The 14,970-nt window shown below is 49.7% G+C and overlaps 1 protein-coding gene across 4 annotated transcripts in view; it reads left to right on the top strand.

The window, feature by feature from the left end:
* Positions 1-784: 784 nt before the first annotated feature.
* The window catches only part of SHISA9 (shisa family member 9), a 381,349-nt gene continuing 367,163 nt past the window's right edge, over positions 785-14,970 (top strand). For 3 of the 4 annotated variants that reach the window (XM_054534729.2, XM_054534728.2, XM_024241410.3), the window contains exon 1: positions 1,190-1,806. In XM_054534729.2, the coding sequence (XP_054390704.1) occupies positions 1,244-1,806 (563 nt within the window). In that variant the 5' untranslated portion in view covers positions 1,190-1,243. Of the gene's footprint in view, positions 1,807-7,667; positions 10,997-14,970 lie in introns of those variants that run through there. The other variant, XM_024241411.2, reaches the window with a different exon arrangement.

Here is a 14,970-nt window from a genome sequence, read left to right as displayed (position 1 = left end):
GCCGCGGTGTGCCCTCCTGTGGAGCGCAGAAAACGCTGCGGGGGCGAAGAGGGACAGAAAGCGGCAGGTTCGAGAGGCTGGGGGACTTCCAAGGAAAGACCTTCCAGGACACGCCATAGCCTCGGCCTTGTTCCGCTGTTCCCTCTTACCCCCGACCTTCTTTGATTAGTTCATCCCGAGCCCCTCTCCCCCGGAGGGTGCTTATTCCTGGCCCAGGGGCTTGCCACCTGCCCTTTCTAGCTCTGCCTGGGTCCTTGCTTGGGCCCAGGGAGTTGAGCCATGCGGGTTGCGCGCAGGGCTGGAGGGCGCAGCCGGGAAGGGCAAGGCGGCCCCGCACGCCTGGGAGGGGCGATCCTGACCAGACTGCACCCAGTCTGTCTTGGAATGAAAGCCATCTAGTCTGTCCCCATCCTCTCCAAGTCATCCTTCCCCTGATGGACAGATTTCGGCCGCCGCTCCTGCACACGCACCAGTGAAAAAGCTACGAGCTGAGCCGCCTCTGCGCTCTGGACAGGGCTGAGCCGCGCCTCCTATCCAGAGAGGGCGCGGGAGGTCCCGCCGCGGTTTTCCACCTGCCGGGAAATCCGAGCGGCTCCTCTAGCCTCGGCGGCTGCCGAGCTCGCTCCACCCCGCCCGCTCGCCTGGCTCAGCTCTGCACGCCCCCCAGCTAGCTCCGGCTCGAGTCACCTCTCCTCGCGCCCCCGCCCCTCTAGAGCTCGGGCCCGCCCCCCCCCACCCGCGCCTCCTCTGCCCGCCCTCCTCCCCCTCCCCCTTCCCTCCTGCCCTCCCTTCATTCCACAAGTGTCGCTTCGCTCTCTCCAGCGCACTTGGCGAGCTGGAGAGGTGAGAGGGATACTGCGAGAGGGCTCGCGGCGGCCAGTCCGGGGCTGCCGGCCAAGGCTAGGCGCTGCCAGCCCGATTCTCCTCTGCTCTCCACCCCTGCCTCACCCAGTGGCCAGCCGGACCTGCACCCCGCGCTTGCCCCCGCTCATCCTCCCCCCGCCCGGCCGGGCGCGCTCCTCCCCGGCCGGCCCCTCGGCGCGCGGCGCGCTGGAGGCGAACGCGGGCTGAGCCGAGCGCAGTGGCCGCCGACCACCGAGCGCCCCGCGCCGCTCCCTGCATGTGCGGCCCGCGGCGGCTCGCAGCCCCCGGCAGCAGCCTCGGCAGCTTCGGCCGCGCCTCGAGAGGCGGCCGCAGGGGCTCCAGCGGCGGCCGAGCGGCCGAGCCCGGGCTGGGAGACACCATGCGCCGCGTCCTCCGGCTGCTCCTCGGTTGCTTCCTCACCGAGCTGTGCGCCCGCGTGTGCCGGGCGCAGGAGCGAGCGGGGCACGGGCAGCTGGCGCAACTGGGCGGCGTGTTGCTGCTGGCGGGGGGCAACCGCTCCGGGGCCGCCTCCGGAGAGGCCAGCGAGGGCGCGGAGGCATCGGACGCGCCCCCGACCCGGGCGCCCACGCCGGACTTCTGCCGGGGCTACTTCGATGTCATGGGCCAGTGGGACCCGCCGTTCAACTGCAGCTCGGGCGACTTCATCTTCTGCTGCGGGACTTGTGGCTTCCGGTTCTGCTGCACGTTTAAGAAGCGGCGACTGAACCAAAGCACCTGCACCAACTACGACACGCCGCTCTGGCTCAACACCGGCAAGCCCCCTGCCCGCAAGGACGACCCCTTGCACGACCCCACCAAGGACAAGACCAACCTGATCGTCTACATCATCTGCGGGGTGGTGGCCGTCATGGTGCTCGTGGGCATCTTCACCAAGCTGGGGCTGGAGAAAGCGCACCGGCCCCAAAGGGAGCACATGTCCAGGTGGGCTGCCTCCCCTTCGCCCTCCCCTCAGGGCTTCACTCTCCCCGCTCTCTCCTCCCCACCTTCCCCCAGGCAATGGCGCTCCCCACGGTCCCCGCTCCCCGCATCCCAGCCTCTCCGCTGGGGGATGTCACCGGGAAGCCAACTTCGGCTTGGAGCGCTGAGAAGGGGCGCTGGGCTCAGCACAGGTGTGGGTCTGAGCGTATGCGTGTGTGTGTGAGCGTGTGTGTGTGTGTGAGTGTGTGTGTGACTCTGCTCCCTCGCCCTCTGGCCGCCTCCTCCCGCTGGTGATTGAGGCGGGCTTGAGACCCATAGCCTGGGAGCCTCTGGTCCCGAAGTCTTGGGATTTGGGGAGAGGGTCCATGGCACCCCTCGGATTCCAGGTGCTAGCTTTTTGGTAAACAGGGGCAGGCGAGTCCGAAAGGGGAGGGGGGCGTGTGTGAGCCCGAGCGCGCGTGTGTGTGAAGGAGGGAGGGTCAGAGTGAGTGCCGCCTGCAACTCGTACGACTCGCGAAAAGGAGACGAGGGAGGTGGAGTGAGGGGAGGGCGAGAACAAAAGCCTTGCTTGGAGCGGCCGCCTCGCTTTCCCAGAGCTTCGCGGTCCTTGGATTTGGGACCTCAGCTGCCCCCGCCCCTTTACCCACCTCATCCCTTTCTCTGGCCACCACTTCTCCCTGCCCGGGGCCGTGGCCATCGCTGCAGATTGAGCCCCTTGCCCTGGCTGGCGTGGACTCCGGGGGCCCGAGCCCCCTCCTCGCGCGCCCTCACTTCCAAGCACCCTGATTTCGTCAACTTTCGGGTTTGCCTTGTTCATTATGCAAGCCCCAGCACCAGCTAGTTGCAGCAGATGGGAGAAGGCTTTAGGGGATTAATGGAGCTATTTGCCTTTTGCTTTTTTTTTTTTTTTCTTTTAAGTGTCTAAATCGATTCGCAAACTCCGTAACTTTGGAGGCGGAGGACTCAGCCACTAGGAGAACTGAGCCCCCGGCCGCGGGAGAGGCTGGGGGTTGGCGTGAGGTCCGGGCGGCGGGGTGGAAGGAGCGACTAGCGGCCTGCGAACAGCTGGATGGTTGGGGCATAAGCTTTAACTGTCCCCTTTCCGAGTCTGGGCAACGAAGTCGCTGTGTTTTCCTCTACCCTCTCCCCACCCCTTCTTCCGCGCCCCCTCTGCCGGGGGCCTGTGTGTGCGCGCGCGTGTGTGCACGCGCTCCGTGTGATGCCTAAAAAATCTGAACAAAGAGGCCCACCAAAAATAGGCAAAGGAACATCACCACCTCACTAGTAATTATTTTCTATTTATACGCAGAGTATCCGATGAGATTTTTTTTTTTTCCCAGAGAGAAGAGATTTTGGGGGAAGAGGTGAGGAAGTTCTCGGTTTGGGTCAGCAGGGCGCTGTGGGTGGATGGTGGGGTCTTGCTGCACAGAAGTAAGCTCCGAGGGGCTTTATAGAAACCCTGACCTACTAAAGGAGTAAAGCTCTGGCCCCGCCCACCTTCCGCAACCACAGGGTGTCCTGCCCCCAGCTCCACCGGCCAGGCCAGTCCCTGTTAATTCCCCGGGTCTGTGTTAAGATGAGGGGAGAAGTGGTCTCAGGACTGCAGCAGCGGGTGTCGCCTTGGTAGGGAAAGATTGACTCCGAAACAGGTAGGCTGCCTTGCAGATTTGGTTAACTACTGCTGAAATCTCCACCAAGCCCTGTCCTCGCGAACCAGCTCTTAAAAGAGTCCTCCTTGATGGTTGGCCGGACGGGAGGTGAGCAGGTGGGGAGAGGAGCTAAGCTTCGGGCATCTGTGGGAGAAAGTGATGCTAGATCAGCCCTCTTTGATCTGGGTGTTCTGGTGACAGCTCTCTACCGGTTACCCAAGGGCCCAACTTCCTGGTCCTGCCCCCATGCAGCTCTGCTGGGGGAAAAATGACCACAGCTGAGCGGGTTGCAGCTACTTTCTTCTGCAGGTATAGGGAGGGTCGGCCTGGTGGCAGAATCTAGGGGACCCAGTCCTAGGGTACCAGAGCCTCAACACAGGTCCTCCCAGTATACATTTTTGAGAATTCCAGAATGGAGTGGAAGTGCATACTCCTGAAAAGAGAGTTGTTGATTCTTACTGGCAGCTTCTGAGGTATGATTTTCAACTGTAACTGCTGTGTAGTATTACCTAGAATGTTTTATAAAAAAAATCCTGTCACCAGGGGTCCCACCCTAGGCTACTTAGATCCAAATCTCTAGGGTGGGACCTGAGCATCTGTATTTTTTTTTTTTTTTTTTTGTATTTTTAGTAGAGACAGGTTTTCACCATGTTGACCAGGCTGGTTTTGAACTCCTGACCTCCAGTGATCCCCTCTCCTCAGCCTCCCGAAGTGCTAGGATTACAGGCATGAGCCACTGTGCCCGGTTGCATCTGCAACTTGAAAAGCTCTCCAGGTGATGCTAATGTGCAGCCAGTCACTGTTAAGGAAAAGGAACTAATGCCTGCTGAGCACTGTACAGGGAGCCAGGCACTGTACTGGGTGTGTGTGTGTGTGTGTGTGTGTGTGTGCAAGTAAACACTTTCTCATTTAGTTCTCACAACTATCTTATGAGACAGGTACTATTTTAATATTCATATACATGCAAGAAAATCATGGCTCAGGTGAGGTGCTGTGTCCAAGGTCGCACAGTTAGGAAATTGTGCATTACCAGTCTCCCGGTTTTAATTGTGTCTGGGACAGATGTTTTCAGATTGAATAAACGTCAGGATCTGGGGCAGTGTCCTAAAATGCAGATTCTTGAGTTCTATCCACAGAGATTGTGAATCAATAGGTTCTGGGTGGGCTCGAGAAATCTTCGTTTAACAACCCGCACTCCCCTAATGGCTCTGAGATAAAGTGGTCCACACTTGGGGAAACATTGGTCTTGGGTTTGGGGATATTTCACAGGGTTGAGGGATGGATAAATTAATCCAGGAGAAAGGAGAGGAACCACTGTGAATCTCTTATTTTATTTGCTTTTTTTTTTTTTTTTTTTTGAGACAGAGTCTTGCTCTGTCACCCAGGCTGGAGTGCAGTGGCAGGATCTCCGCTCACTGCAACCTCCGCCTTCCAGGTTCAAGTGATTCTCCTGCCTCAGCCTCCTGAGTGGCTGGGACTACAGGCGTGCACCACCACGCCCGGCTAATTTTTTTGAATTGTTAGTAGAGACAGGGTTCCACCTGGCCTGGGGTTGGCCAGACTGGTCTCGAACTCCTGACCTCATGCGATTCTTCCACCTTTGCCTCCCAAAGTGCTGGAATTACAGGCATGAGCCACTGTGCCTGGCCGTATTTGCATTCTGTTGCTTGTTTCTCAACCTATATAACCTTTCTGTAATGCTGGGACTGCTCCAGGTACCTGCCAAATGCATCCTGGGCTGCTTACGCAGTTAATCACTTGGAGTCCCAGCTATGGCAATTGACTCAGTAGCCTTTGCCAGATTGTGCCAAGGGATGCTCCAGTGGGTGTCAACATGCCAAGCTTGGCATATGAGAAGCTGCTATGACACAAAGCAGCTTCCAGGTGAAATTAACCTGCCAGTCACAGCCTCTTAATTTTTGTCTGGAGCTGCAAGGGACCCTGAATGGTGGTTTGTTCTCATCCGGACTGAAAGCATATTCTCTTGAAAGACATAAAGCATGTTGTCGCACCCCCATTATAAACTTTGCCCCTAGTGACCAGTAAACCTGGGTTTTGCTGCAGAGGCCTCCAAGATACCAATTTACAGGTTCCGAGTCCTGGGCCTGTGGCCTGCTTGCTTCTGGGTTAATTAGGGCTGAGAAAAGGAGAAAGACAGCAATTCCGGGAAGCGGTGGGGGGGAGGCTCGCATGGGATCTTGTAAGAACGGAACAAACGCCCATTGAGCAGCTGCAAGAGCAGCCACAGTCAGTCACTATTTATTAGAATAAATGACTGCACATGGCAGCCAGCTATGGATACCACACCATGTAGACATGCTTTGCTTGATCTGCAAGGTATTTCTATTTAGGTGTTTTTATTTTTAAGTTTTCCTCAATTTTGTGTTGTGAAAAGTTTTAAACATACAAAAAAACCTTGAAAAATCATAAAATAACTTCAATAGATCCTTTATCTAGATGAGGATTTCTCAACCTTGGCACTATTGACTGGAGAGTCCTGTGTTGTGCGGGGCTGTCCTGTGCATGGCAAGATATTTGGTGGCGTCTCTGGTCTCTGCCCACTGATGCTGGTAGCACACGCTGCACACCCCAGTGTGACAGTGAAAAATGTTATCTAAGGGAAAAACTGGCCCCAGTTGAGAACCACTAACTTAGATTGAACAATTATTAGTATTTTGTCATAGTTGCTTTATTGCTCACACACTCTCTCCATATTTTTTTCTTTCCCTTCTCCTTCCCTCCATCCCCCTTCCCCCTTCCCTCCTTCCCTCCCTCCCTCCTTTCTTTTTTCCTTCCTTATTTCCTTCCTTCCTTCCTCTCTTCCTTTCTTCTTCTCTTCTTCCTTTCCCTCCCTCCCTCCCTCCTTCCCTTCATCCCCCTTCCTCCCTTCCCTCCCTCCCTCCATCCCTCCCTCTCTTCCTTACTTCCTTCTTCCTTTCTTTCCTCTCTTCCTTCCTTCTTCCCTTCCTCCCCTCCTTCCTTCTGTCTTCTTCCCTTCCTCCCTTCTTTCCTTCTTTTTTCTTTCCTCCCTTCTCCCTTCCGTTTTCTCCCTTCTCTTTCCTTCCTTCCCCTGCCCTCTTCTCATCTTCCCTTTCTCATTTTCTTCCTTCCCTCTTCCCCTCCCTCCCTTTCTTCTTTCTTTCTTGGCTGAAACATGTGAAAATAAGTTGCAGACATGACACTTGGTCCCTAATATCTCAGCATGGGGCTTTCCTGAGAGCAAGGGCATTCTCCTACACAGCACAATTCCATTATCACACCCAGGAAAAAGAACAAAAATCCCATAATATCATCAGACATCCAGTCATTTAAAAATTTCTCACTCTTACAAAAAAAAGTCTTTCAGAGCTTCGTTTTGCACATCAGGACCTAGCTCATTGTATTTGGCTGTGAAATCTCTTTAGTCTCTATTATGCTTGGTGTTTTAAAACCAAGTGAGACTCAGTTGCCAACATTTACAAACTGGGAGATTTCACCCAGGAATCCAGATTCCTGATTTCTCATGAGAACTCAGTGGGTCTGGTGACATTGGATCTGCATTTTCACACAGCAGCTATTGGTTGCCACTAAGTGATGACTGCCCCCTTCAGGAAGCTCTTGGGTTCATCTCAGTCACCACCTCCACCCAATTCACTCTGTTATGTTAACTGCAGCCCCTAGAGAGTCAGTTAAGTTGGTCTGAATAGCGCAGACTCTAGTCAGATGGCCTGAGATTCAATCTCAGCTCAGCCACTTAATAGCTGTGTGACCTTGAGAAGGTTGCTTCACCTCTCTGAGTCTCAGGCTGTTGTCTGCAGGTGGAGGATTCACTGAGACAGGGCTTGGAAAACAATGAGCACAGGACCTGTCACATGGCTACTGCTCAGCAACTATTACCCTTTTATCACTATCCTTATTATTGAAATTTTCTACCTCTTGTCTACTGAAGAGAATTATGTTGTCATCTGGATCTCGGTTACTAACCCTTGCTCTGCTATATTTATTTAACTGTGTGACATTGACCGAGTCTCCTAACCTCTCTGGACTTGCATTTGAATCTGAGTGGGACGGGCTGGCATGTGCAGAATAGGAGGGAGGGTCTATATGTGACTACATTAAATACATTGCAAAGTGTTGGCCTAAGTGGTGTTGAAAAATCCTTGTTGGTTTTGCAATTTTGCCATAAGCTTATGTATAAATTCTCATTTAATTTCACACCCTTCCCCCATGAGGTAGGCTCTATGACAATCTGCTGTTTACGGAGGCACAAATTTCTTTCCAAGAGGATGAACCTGCCCCTGGTGAGTGGAGTGTCAGACTTCAAACCTGGACAGTCTGAGTGCATGGATCCTTGACCGCTAGGCTGCACTGCGTTTGAGTGCAAACCTGCAGGAATTCCAGACTTCTCAGATCACAAAGAAGTAATTGATGCCCTGCAAACAACAGCACATGCATTGGGGCCAGTTCAAGAAGCTACCGTTAAGATGAAGACTAGGAGTGCTTTCTATATCGGCCCTGGCAGGCCCAGACGTCTTGGTGGAGGCGTTGGTGAGAAATGACCTTGGGGACAGAAGCACATGTTTGAAGCACTCTACACTTGAAGCCAGTAGGGAACACATGTCATTATTTTGTCCACCTTCAAACAGAATTGGAAATCCAAGTGGCAAATGGCAGAGCAGGGTCCTGTGTGTTTTTAAAACATGCTTCAGAAGAACTGGCACCCCTTGCAAAGAAATAGCAACAAATAATGATAAATGCATCTCCTCCTCTTGCCTTTTGCCTTCCAGTTTCTCTCCTGCCTCCCATCTTTCTATGCATTTGTGGTTATCCTAAGGCTTTGACCAGCTTCCCAGGCTGGAGAAGTCCATGTGTGCATGCATCTACTGTTGGCCACAGAAAAGTCTTAATTTATTTTTCTTTGCAGGGTATGTTGACTTCTCTTTGGGCACTGAGTCCTTGCATTTTAAAACTCAACTTCATTGAAGTATAATTTACACAATAAAATGCACACATTGTAAGTGTATAGTTTGATGAGCTTGGACAAATGTCTACACCTGTGTAACCATTACTCTAGAAAGCTCACTCATGCCCATTTCCCTTGCATTTTTGAAAAATAAATGACGCTTCTTGTACAAGAAGAAGTGCTCAGGAACTCTATTCAAGTGTTTAAAAGTCAACACATAGATTGGACATCGGGATACCTGGAGGCTTTGAAGCAAGATACTGGGACTCTGAGTTCTGTTTGGAAATATTGGTGTCATATATTTATCATTGTAATTGGAAAGAAAAGAGATGCACCATTTTCTTCTTGTTCCTTGGATAAGCTAAGCTCATTCCCACCTTGGAGCTGTTGCACTGGCCCTTGTGTGGCTGGTCCCTCCTCATCACCAGGGTCCCAGCTCCAATGTCATCTTCTCTGAGAAGCCGTCCCTGACCAGGCTTAGTTGCTTCCCACCCCAGCCTGACACACTCCAGCCCATCACCCAGTCAGTGTTATTTGCGTCATTTTTACATTATGGTCTAAAATTGACTTGCTAATTTACTGGTTTACTAGTTTATTATCTGTCTCCTTCCATTATCCCTCTCCTTCCCTCCTTCCCTTCCCCATCCTTCCTTCCTTCCTTCCTTCCTTCCTCCCTTCGAGACACAGTCGTACTCTGTCACCCAGGCTGGAGTGCAGTGGTGTGATCTTGCCTCACTACAACCCCTGCCTCCTGGGTTCTAGCGATTTTTCTGCCTCAGCCTCCCGAGTAGCTGGGACTACAGGCACCCACCACGATGCCAGGCTAATTTTTGTATTTTTATTAGAGACAGGGTTTCACCATGTTGTCCAGGCTAGTCTTGAACTCTTGACCTCAAGTGATCCACCCGCCTCAGCCTCCCAAAGTGCTGGGATTACAGGCGTGAGCCACTGCGCCTGGCCCTTTTATCATTCATAGTAAGACACACAGGGACCACAATTGTCTCTTCCACTCCATAGTTGGATTCTGAGTGCCTAGTTCAGTATTTGGCAAGTAAGAGTTCTGCATTTGATATCCTGGTTTACCTGGCACAACAAAGTATCTCCCAATTAATTAATTAATTCATTCATTCAATAGGTATTTACTGAACATCTAACTTATGCCCAACACTGTGCTGAGAGATATGAGATAACCATGAATAGTACAAAAGCAATCGCTGCCCTTGCAGAGCAAACAGCCAAATATCAGGAGACAGGTAACACACAAGGAAATGTACAAGAAAGTTGAGCCAGCACTTTTATAAGTACTGGTTCTAGTACTAGCTTTCATAAGAAAGTACTGGTTCTAGTACTAGCTTTCAGTACTCTCTCGTGAAATTTTCAATATTCAGTCATTTCAGCTTCAAAAATGGCAACATCATTATGTTTCAACGTAATTGTTGTTTTAAACAAACAATTATGTTTCAACATAATTCTCCTGAACTGGGTGGAAGGCTATCAAGAAAAAGTGTAGCTTCTTCTTCAGGTAACTGCAAGAGACAGGGTTCTCTAGAGAAACAACAAATATACAAAGAGATTCATTATAAGGAATTGGAAAGTCCAAAATCTCCAGAGCCTCTGTTCTTGTACAAGTCTGAAGGCCGACAGGCAGGAGAATTCTCTCTTTTTGGGGCAAAGGTCAGCGTTTTGTTCTATCCAGGCCTTAGGATGATTGGTTGAGGCTCACTTGCATTAGAAGGGCAATCTGTCTTACTGGCATTAGAATGCAACCTGTTTTACTCAGCTTACTGACTTAAATGTTAATCTATTTCAAGAGCACCCTCACAGAAACACCCAGAATAATGTTTGATCAAATATTTGGGCACCCCGTGGCCCAGTCAAGTTGACACATGACACTAACCATCACAGTACCCTTAGGGTCTTGTCACTCGGAGTGTGGCCTGTGAACCAGCAGCATTTTTATCTTCTGGGAGCTTGGGCAGAATCTCAGGCCCCACCTCCTGCTTATTGATTCAGAATCTGCATTTTAACAAGATCCCCATTTGATCTGGATGCAACTTAACATCTGAGAAGCACTCAAACTATGTGCCACAAACAAACGCCAAATTCTTAGGCATTTGTGTGGCTTGGAGCACATAGTTGGTCCTTTCTACTGTCCAGTTCATTATATTTTTTCAGCACATCCCTGTCTATAAAATGTTTTTTGTATGCATCCCAATATAGGCACATTTATAAGCATATGCATGAACCCATGAACAATGATTAGGTACATTATGAAGCATACATAAGGACAGAAATTTCAAACCAAGCTTGAGGGTGAAATAAATATTATTTGAAAACCTGTTGCTAATTGTGATGACTTCATACCATCATTAGTTACTATCTCAATGCATAATGTACACTGAAGGGTGAAGTTTATCATTAATAAAAAAAATCTGGATTTTAACCATTCCTCCTGAGCATTTTCATTATTTTTATCTGACTTTGTTTTGATCTCAATAGACCGTCATTGTTTTACCCTTGTGAAAAGCTTTTGAAGAGAAGGGGAGGGGGGTCCAGTTTAGTGTTTTCTTGTGCTTGCATGATCAGTGCTATCTTCAGGCTGTGGTTTTGTTAAGAAGGGGGCATTTTTAAACCACATGTCTGCTTTGTTATGGCTAGCCAAGTCAAAAGTATTAGGCTGGTGCAAGAGTAATTGCGGTTTTTGCCATTACTTTCAATGTCAAAAACCGCAATTACTTTTACCCCAAGCTAATAAATTATTTAATCTGCGCATCCCCTTCGGAGGCACATATAATTGCCATACAGGCAGCACATCCCAGCGACGGGACTGCTGGTGGTCATCTTCCTTGGTCCAAGGTTCCTCATTCCTGCCATCTTACATGGGCCTTCTGGGAGTGGGTGCCAGCATCAGTACACATAAGATCATACAAAAATTTCTGACATTTCCTTCCCCCATACCAAATCGGTTTATGCAGTCCCTGGAGTGAGCGAGCCGCACTTTAAAGACTCTTTGTCCAGGAAATGAAGGTCCCTAAAGACTTCATTTCTGCCGCACACTCTAGGAAGGGCTGCCCTGGGGAAAAGTGTCCTTGGGCTTTTGGGCTGAAATTTCACAAATTTTGGTACTCAGGAGAAGCCCAGGGGATCTGCGGATGGCAGAAATGACCAAGTTCACAGTAGCCATTCTGATTACGTACTTTGTTATCCTTTCGAAAGCCTGAATAATTTGGAGTTTTGGGGCGCGAGAGAGTGGGGAACTCCTTAGAAAATCCGATAAAAGTGATGGCATCTTGCTTGAGAAACATGCACAAACACAATTTCTATCCAGTTTCAGAGGATTCAGCGACCCCTGAAGCTCAGCATGAAGAGCCTGTTTACAAGTGAAAAAGGCAAGTTAGGTTTGGAAGGCCTCTGTCTTTTGTCTCAAAACTTTCTTTCCCTGTAGCCCCTTTGAGTTTCAGACCCTGCTTATTGCACGGAGGTTGCAAGGAGCCCAAACTTTGATTTCAAAGACGTTCAGGATTGCATCTCCTCCCAATCCCCACACTGCTTAGTGAATTCACGTGGGTAGTATTTCACTCTGTGAAACAGGTGTTGCTGATGGACACTGTGTCACGTGCCCCTGCTCGTCGGCCCTCTTCCAGTTCCATTGGCCTTCTTGCTTGTTCTCCCAATATATCAGCTGTGTTCTGTCTCAGGGCCTTTGCACTTGCTGTTCTTTCAGCCCGGAATGCTTTTCCCATCATCCTCATGTGTCCAACTCCTCCGTGTTCAAGGCCCATCTCCAGTGTCACCCCCTCACAAAGGCATTTCCTGATTTACACCGAATCTCTCCCTTCTTTCTATTTGTAACTTAAAAAAAAAGTATACAGTTCAGTGGTTTTTGGTATATTTAAAAAGTGTACTTTAAAAAAGTATAGTATGCGATTCAATGGTTTTTAATATATAGGTTGGTGCAAAAGTAATTGTGGTTTTTGTCATTACTTCTTTTTTTTGGCGGGGGGAGGGGGACTGAGTTTCACTCTTGTTGCCCAGCCTGGAGTGCAGTGGCGTGATCTCGGCTCACTGCAATCTCCACCTCCTGGGTTCAAGCAATTCTCCTGCCCCAGCTGGGATTACAGGCGCCCACCACCACGCCCAGCTAATTATTGTATTTTTAGTAGAGATGGGGTTTCACCATGTTGGCCAGGCTGGTCTTGAAATCCTGATCTCAGGTGATCTACCTGTCTTGGCCTCCCAAAGTGCTGGGATTATAGGTGTGAACTACTGCAACCAGCCCATTTTTGTCATTACTTCTAATGGCAAAAGTCGCAATTCTTTTTGCAGCAACCTAATACTTACAAGGTTGTGCCACCATCATCACTACTTACTCCAAGTCCAGTATCTAATTCTAATAAGGTTTTCATCACCCTTACAAAAAAAATCCATATCCATTAGCAGCCACTTTCCTCTCCCCTCCCCGTGTCCCCTGGCAACCATGAATCTACTTTCCATGTTTATGGATTTGCCTGTTCTGGACATTGGGTATCAATGGAATCATACAATGTGTGGCCTTTTGTGTCTGGCCTCTTTCACTGGGAATAATATTTTCAAGATTTATTTACGTTGTAGCAGGTACTAGTGCTTCATTTCTTTGTACGGCTGGAGAATATTCCATTTCCTGTAGTACATCTCATGTGTCCATTCATCAGCTGACGGCCATTCAGTTTGTTTCCACTTGTTGGCTATTGTGGAAATTGCTGCTGTGTCCCAGGCTCTCTTGATCAATTACTCTTATTTATTTGATTTGCAGCCCTTGTTTATTTATTTATTTTTTGTTTGTTTGTTTTTCTTTTTTTTTTTTTTTTGAGATGGAGTCTTGCTCTGTTGCCCAGGCTGGAGTGCAATGGCGCGATCTCGGCTCACTGCAATCTCTGCCTCCCGGGTTCAAGTGATTCTCCTGCCTCAGCCTCCCGAGTAGGTGGGACTAGGGGCATGCACCACCACGCCTGGCTAATTTTTGTATTTTTAGTAGAGATGGGGTTTCACCATGTTGGTTGGACTGGTCTCGAACTCCTGACCTCGTGATCCGCCTGACTCGGCCTCCCAAAGTGCTGGGATTACAGGCGTGAGACACCGCGCCCGGTAGTTTATCTACTTAACATGTTTTTTTTTTTTTTTTTTTAAATCTTCTCCCATAGAATATAAGCTCCAGGAAGGTAGCAACCTTGTTCATCTTGGGCACTGCTGTATCTTCAGGGCCTTATATAGTGCATGGCACATAGTAGATGATAAATATTTGTTGAAACAATGAAAGAATGAGAGCTGTTGTTGTTCTCTTGTCTCTTAGCGGACTCAATCTTTTCCTCTCTTTCATGTGGGGCTCTTGCTGTTCTGGCTTCTCACAACGCGGCTGTTGTGAGAAGCATGTGCACTAGTCTGCGTAAAGTCCCTATGTAAACTCTGTCTCACAGCCGAGATGTCTCCTCACCAGCTCTAGTTCTTACCCCATCATTTCATTGCCCCGTGATCGACAGTTCCCCATGCTTGGGTCCTCTGTGGCCTTAGCACAGTCTCAAATTTGAACGTGTAGCAGATTCTCACAGGTTGCTAGGTGAACTCCACCCCTGTAGTTTCTGACTCAGGTAGGGCTAGATGGATCTGAAAATTTGCATCTTAACAAGTTCCCAGGCAACACTGCCAGGACACTGACACTGTTGATAGGTGGACTGTTTGAGAATCGCTGCTGTAGTGCAGTAAATTCCAGCAGACAGGCTGGGCCTGCTGAATTCATGGGTGGTCTGCGTGGGTTTCCCCCAAACAGCTCCTCTTCCTACTCTGTCTCCCAGTGTGTGGGCTTAGAGGGCTCTGGCCAGCTAAGGGCATGGGGGTATATCCCCAAACACGGCAATTCTACTTGTGGGTTTGCACCCTGGAGAACTTCTCTGTGGTACAGAGGAGGCCGGTATGAAGATGTTTATTGGCCAGCTGCGGTGGCTCGTGCTTGTAATCCCAACACTTTGGGAGGTGGAGGTGGGAAAATCACTTGAGGCCAGGAGTTTGAAACCAGCCTGGTCAACATAGTAAGACCCTAAGACCACGTCTCTACAAAATAAAACAAATTAGCTGGGCGTGGTGGCATGTGCCTGTGGTCCCAGCTATTCAGGAGGCTGAGGAGGTCGAGGCTGCTGTGAGCCATGATCACACCGACTGCACTCCAGCCTGGGTGACAGAGCAAGACCCTATCTGAAGAAAAAAAAAGATGTTTATTGCAGTGTTGTTTATCGGGGCTGGGGAGTTGGTGACCATCTAGATGGCCGTAATTATGGAAATGACAAATGGGGCTGATAGTCTGCTGGTTTGCAATGATGGCAGCTGTTTGTAGCTGCCATCCATTCTGATGTGTTTCTGATGGGCCAGTTCCTCTACCGTACTAATTATTGCATATGAAGACTCATTCCAGCAGGTAAGTGAAATGTGGGGATTGCATATGATGGAATGCTATGCAGCGGCTGCAAGGGATGAAGGGGTTTCACCTTTAGCAATATGGCTAACGCTCACGTGTGAACAAAGGAAGAAACAGAATGAGGTTTATGG

Source organism: Pongo abelii, chromosome 18 (assembly GCF_028885655.2).
Source record: "Pongo abelii isolate AG06213 chromosome 18, NHGRI_mPonAbe1-v2.0_pri, whole genome shotgun sequence".
NCBI classification, from domain to species: Eukaryota; Metazoa; Chordata; class Mammalia; order Primates; family Hominidae; genus Pongo; species Pongo abelii.
The sequence above is the reverse complement of the archived record's forward strand: the minus strand, read 5'-3'. Positions and strand labels throughout refer to the sequence as shown.